General features: G+C 39.2%; 1 protein-coding gene across 1 annotated transcript in view; it reads left to right on the top strand.

The window, feature by feature from the left end:
• Window positions 1-6413, top strand: part of NUP210L (nucleoporin 210 like) — a 152559-nt gene that overhangs the window by 82441 nt on the left and 63705 nt on the right. The window contains exon 16 of the mRNA XM_037733088.1: window positions 5339-5531. Within this exon, the coding sequence (XP_037589016.1) occupies window positions 5339-5531 (193 nt within the window). The remainder of the gene's footprint in view (window positions 1-5338; window positions 5532-6413) is intronic.

The following is a 6413-nucleotide window of genomic DNA, read 5'->3' as shown; positions in this document are numbered from 1 at the left end:
AAAAAAAAAAAAAAAGAAGTGTTTGTCTGGTAGCTCAATATCTGGACATTCTCAGGGACAGTTTCTTTCTTTCTTTTTTAATTAACCTTGAGATAATCGTTCAGTTTGGTCTCTGGGATAGTTTCTATGGAAATGTATGGGCCATACTTATTTCTTTACATTTCTAATAATCTTTTGTTAAAAACTCAACACTTTGTATAATATAATGTAGCAACTCTGAAATCAGATTCTTCCCCTCCCCTGGTTTTGTGGCTGCTTGTGTTTTTTGTTTTTGCTGACCATTTGTTTAGCGACTTTCTGAACTAGTTCTGTAACATCTGTACTCTTTGACCCGTGTGGCCACTAAAAGTCTCTGCTTAGTTAGCTTCATGGTCAGCTAATTATTAGCAAAAACTTATTTCTGTTCCCGGTATTTTTATTGGGAATATGTTACAGTTATTTATTAACTTGGAATAAGTGGAATATTTATGATGTTGAGTCATTGAGTCATTTTGTCCAAGAATGTGTATACGCATATATATCTACGTGTGTGTGTGTATGTCTCACATATATATGAGAGTTTACAGACATGTTTTTAAATTGCTATACAACTCATGATACTTTTTTTAAACAAATTTTATTTACAAGCTCTGTTCACTGAAAGGGCCTACACCCCAATAATGATGTACAAACTGTTGGTTTCTAAATACTAGTCCCCATTTAAAGGAATTAGAGCATCTTGGAGCTGATTCCAGCTCAGTAGGGAAAGTGCACAATGAGCCTGCACACACCTTGTGTTAGAAAGCAAACAACTTGTGTTAGAAAGCAAAGAAGTGCTCAAAGACTAATGGTGACTTCTTAAAAAGAAGCTGGCTTGAAGGGACCCCTACTATCCAAATTGTAGATAATTTGAGCATCCAAAAAATAATGGCAGAGGGTTGAAAAATTACCTATTGACTACAATGTTTACTACACTAAAAACCCAGACTTCACCACTATGTCATACATGCTGTAAGAAATCTGCACTTGTGCTTCTTAAATATATCTTTTAAAAAATAATGACAGAGGCCAGGCATGGTGGCTCATGCCTGTAATCCCAGCACTTTGGGAGGCTGAGGTGGGTGGATCGTGAAGTCAAGAGATCAAGACCATCCTGGCCAACATGGTGAAACCCCGTCTCTACTAAAAATAAAAAATTAGCTGGGTGTGGTGGCACATGCCTGTAGCTACTCGGGAAGCTGAGGCAGAAGAATTACTTGAACCTGGGAGGCAGACATTGCAGTGAGCCGAGATCGCACCACTGCACTCCAGCCTGGTGACAGTGCGAGACTCCATCTCAAAACATAATAATAATGACAGAAATATCAACATAAAATTCATGACCCCATAGTAATGCTCAAGATTATAAGAGAAAAATAATGGAAAGAAGAAAGAGAGACAGAGGAGGGAGAAAGAGAGGAGAAATGAATTTAGGAAGGAAGGAAGAAAAGGAGGGATGAAGGAGAAAAAAGGATGCTCTTTTCCAGAAAAATACCACCTTATATAAAACGAATCATAGAATTAGAAATTTATGATTTTGTAATCCTCCTTGTAATAATTGATCCTGGTAAAGATCATCAATGGATATTAAAACTAGTAGGTGAAAGCCAGGCATGGTGGCTCATGCCTGTAATCCCAGCACTTTGAGAGGCCAAGGTAGGCGGATCATGAGGTCAGGAGTTTGAGACCAGCCTGACCAACATGGTGAAACCCCATCTCTACTAAAATACAAAAATTAGCTGGGCGTAGTGGTACATGCCTGTAGTCCCAGCTATTCAGGAGGCTGAGGCAGAAGAATCGCTTGAACCCGGGAGGTGGAAGTTGCAGTGAGCCGAGAATATACCACTGCACTCCAGCCTGGGCGACAGAGGAAGACTCCATCTCAAAAAAAGAAAAACTAGTAGGTGAAAGCTTATTGGGAAATGGGATAGTCTCAAGATTTCAAATCACCACCCACAGAAAGGAAACCATACCTTTGTACTGGAGGGATCTCCAGTGGCAGTCACCACCTTCAGCAGATGATCAAATTTTGCATCACTAATAGTGCTACAACCTGATATTATGTGCAAGTAAATTTTTAACAGGCTTTCCAAAAACAACAACAACAAAAAAAACTGAGAGGGACCAAATTTGTAACATGAGCCAAATTCTATGGTGTTAATACTCCCATCATGGCCAATTTCAAGTTACAAATATGATATCACTATTCAGAGTTGTCAAGAGATGCTAACAATCAGCTTACCTATGAGCCTGCTCCAGTGTAACAATGTATGTATGTAATATATATACAAAAATAAAAGTGCAGAAATAAATATATGTATGTATTCATTTATTGAGACGGAATCTCGCTCTGTCACCCAGGCTGGAGTACAGTGGTGCATTCTCAGCTCATTGCAACATCTACCTCCTCGGTTCAAGCGATTCTTGACTAGCTGGGATTACAGGCACACACCACATGCCAGCTAATTTCTTGGATTTTTAGTAGAGACAAGGTTTTGCCATGTTGACCAGGCTGATCTCGAACTCCTGACCTCAAGTGATATGCTCGCCTTGGCCTCCCAAAGTGCTGAGATTACAGGCATGAGCCACCATGCCTGGCCCTTATTTATTTCTTTATTTATTTGAAATGGTCTCACTCTGTCAACTAGGGTAGAGGGCTGTGGTGCAATCATAGCTCTCTATAAGCTTGAACTAGGGGCTCAAGCAATACTTCCACCTCAGCTTCTCGAGTAGCTGCGACTTCAGGTGCACATCATATGTGACTAATCTTTTCTTTTTTTTTTGGTAGAGATGCGGGTTTCATACTTTGGGAGGCCAAGGTGGGAGGACTGCTTGAGCCCAGGAGTTTAAGACCAGCCCTGGCAACACAGTGAGACCACATCTCTACAAAAAATTTAAAAATTTTTGTAGCAGTAAGGTGATATCGCATTGTGGTTTTGATTTGCATTTCCCTGATCATTAGCAATGTTGTTTTTTTCATATGTTTGTTGTCCATCTATGTTTGTATATCTTCTTTTGAGAATTGTCTGTTCATGTGCTTAGCCCACTTTTCGATAAGATTGTTTTTTTCTTGCTAATTTGTTGGAGTTCATTGTAGATTCTTGATATTAGTCCTTTGTCAGAAGCATAGATTGTGAAGATTTTCTCCCACTCTGTGGGTTGTCTGTTTACTTTGCTGACTGGTTCCTTTTGCTATGCAAAAGCTATTTAGTTTAATTAAATCCCAGCTATTTATTTTTGTTTAAATTGCATTCGTTTTTGGGTTCTTGGTCATGAAATCCTTGCCTAAGCCAATGTCTAGAAGGGTTTTTCTGATGTTATCTTCTAGAATTTTTATAGTTTGAAGTCTTAGATTTAAGTCCTTGATCCATCTTGAGTTGATTTTTTTATAAGGTGAGAGATGACAATTCAGTTTCATTCTTCTATATGTGGCTTGCCAATTATCCTAGCACCATTTGTTAAAGAGCGTGTTTCTTCCCCACGTTATGCTTTTGTTTGCAAGAATGGCCATAATTTAAACATCAAAATATAATGGATGTTGGTGTGGATATGATGAACAGGGAACACTTCTACACTGCTGGTGGGAATGTAAACTAGTACAACCACTATGGTAAACAGTGTGGAGATTCCTTAAAGAACTAAAAGTAAAACTACCATTTGATCCAGCAAAACCACTACTGGGTATCTACCCAGAGGAAAAAAATTCATTATATTAAAAAAAAAAGTTGCACACACATGTATATAGCAGCACAATTTGCAGTTGCAAACATGTGGAAACAACTGAAATGCCCATAAATCAACAAGTGGATAAAGAAACTGTGAGATACAAACACACACACACACACACACACACAACACGATGGAATACTACTCAGCCATTCATTAAAAAGGAATGAATTAATGGCATTTGCAGCAACCTGGATGGGATTGGAGAGTATTATTCTTTTTTTTTTTTTTCTTTGAGAGAGTCTCGCTCTGTCACCCAGGCTGGAGGGAAATGGCGCAATCTCAGCTCACTGCAACCTCCACCTCCTGGGTTCAAGTGATTCTCCCTGCCTCAGCTTCCCGAGTAGCTACAATTACAGGCACCCGCCACTACACCCAGCTAAATTTTGTATTTTTAGTAGAGATGGGGTTTTGCCATGTTAGCCAGGTTGGTCTCAAACTCCTGACCTCAGGTGATCTGCCCGCCTTGGCCTCCCGAAGTGCTGGGATTATAGGCGTGAGCCACCGTGCCTGGTCTGGAGACTATTATTCAAACTGAAGTAACTCAGGAATGGAAAACCAAACATCATGTGTTCTTACTCATAAGTGGGAGCTAAACTATGAGGATGCAAAGGCAAAAGAATGGTACAGTAGACTTTGGGGACTCGGGAAAGGCGGAAGGGGGTAAGGGATTAAAGACTACAAATCAGGTCCACTGTATACTGCTTGGGGGATGGGTCCACCAAAATTCTGCAAATCACCCCTAAAAACTTACTCTTGTAACCAAATACCACCTGTTCCCCAAAAGCCTATGGAAATAAAAAAAATTAGTAAAATTAATAAAAATTAAAATAAATTAAAATTAAAAAATTATCCAGGTGTGGTCCTAACTACTCAGTCAACTGAATTGGGAGGATGGCTTGAGCCTGGGATGTTGAGGCTGAAGTGAGCCATGGTCATGCTGTTATGCTCCAGCCTACACAACAGAGAAAGACCCTGTGTCCAAAAAAAAAAGACCTGGACTTTACAAAAAATTCAAAACAATAACAAAAAAGGGCAAATGTGCCTTTTCTATATTAAAATATACTAAAGAGGTAAACAATCAAATACAATGCATACATAAATCTTGATTAACTTCTAGATCTAAACTAAAAAACATATAAAAACATTTGGGGGTGACATTTTGGGAAATGAAAATATTGACCATACATTTGATGACAGTGAATTAGTGTTAATATTATTGTGTGTGATATCCTGTTTCTTACATAGCAGAATGTTCTCGTATTCTTAGGATACATGCTGAAATATTTAGGGGTGAAGCCCAGTGATGGCTATACATCAACAGAACAAAATAACAACCACATATGGAAGGTGAGGAAGGAGAGGGAGAGAGAGAAAAGGCAAATGTAACTAAATGTTAAGCACTGGTGAATCCAGGTGAAGTGTATGTATATAGGTATTTGTTGTATTATTCTTTCAATATAGCTGTAAGTTTGCAAATTTTTAAGGTAAAAATATTGACAGAAAACTTGATCCCTAGCTTTAGAGATATCTTACTACTTCTTAGGCTATTGATTTTTAAATTTGTCTTTTATTACTTTCTATTTTAATGCAGATTCCTGTATCAAGCCTAAGGGACACAGTCCTGGAAGTAGCAGTGTTTGATCAACATAGGAGAAAGTTTGATAATTTCAGTTCACTAATGCTAGAATGGAAATCCTCTAGTGAAACACTAGCCCATTTCGAAGATGATAAATCAGTGGAAATGGTAGCAAAAGATGATGGCAGTGGGCAGACCTGGTTACATGGTATTGTGAAAATTTACAAGTCTCTTTGTATACCTGAGTGGTTCTACAATTATTTTCTTCCTTCCTTCTTCTTTCTCTTTTTCTCTCTCTTTCTTTCTTTTCTTTTTTTCTTTTTTTTTTTTTTTTGACAGAGTCTCGCTCCGTTGCCCAGGCTGGAGTGCAACGGCAGTATCTCGGCTTACTGCAACCTCCACCTTTGGGGTTCAAGCAATTCTTGTGCCTCAGCCTCCTGAGTAGCTAGGACTACAGGCACATGCCACCATGCTCAGCTAATTTTTTGTATTTTAGTAGAGACGGGATTTCACCATGTTGCCCAAGATGATCTCGAGCTCCTGAGCTCAAGCAATCCACCTGCCCCAGCCTCCCAAAGTGCTAGGATTACAGGCATGAGCTGCCACATCCAGCCCTAAATATTTTCTTATGGGAAAGAGTTTTATTTTGGATTTTATCACATATCACCTTTTATCTTTGACCCTTGTATTTTTTAGAAAACATAAAGGCAGTTTTCCTTGTTTACAAAGCTAGGGCTGAGGAGCCAACATTAAATTAATTTTTAAATGTATTTATTTTTCTTTAGACACGGGGTATTTTTCTGTCTCCCGGGCTGGAGAGCAGTGGAGCAGATCATAGATTAATACAACCTCAAACTCTTGGACTAAAGTGATCCTCCTGCCTCAGCTTCTCTAGTAGCTAGAACTGTAGGTGCATGCCACCAAGACAAGCTAATATTTTAATTTTTTGTAGAGACAGGTTCTCACTATGTTGCCCAAGCTGGTTTCAAACTCCCGGCCTGAAGTGATCCTCAACCTCAGCCTCCCAAAGTGCTAGGATTACAGGCCTGAGCCATTGCACCTGACTTCTCTTCTCCTCTCCCCTCCCCTT

This window comes from Cebus imitator, unplaced genomic scaffold, assembly GCF_001604975.1.
Source record: "Cebus imitator isolate Cc_AM_T3 unplaced genomic scaffold, Cebus_imitator-1.0 Scaffold491, whole genome shotgun sequence".
Lineage (NCBI taxonomy): Eukaryota > Metazoa > Chordata > Mammalia > Primates > Cebidae > Cebus > Cebus imitator.
Note: the sequence above shows the minus strand (reverse complement) of the source record. Positions and strands in the feature narration are given on the sequence as shown.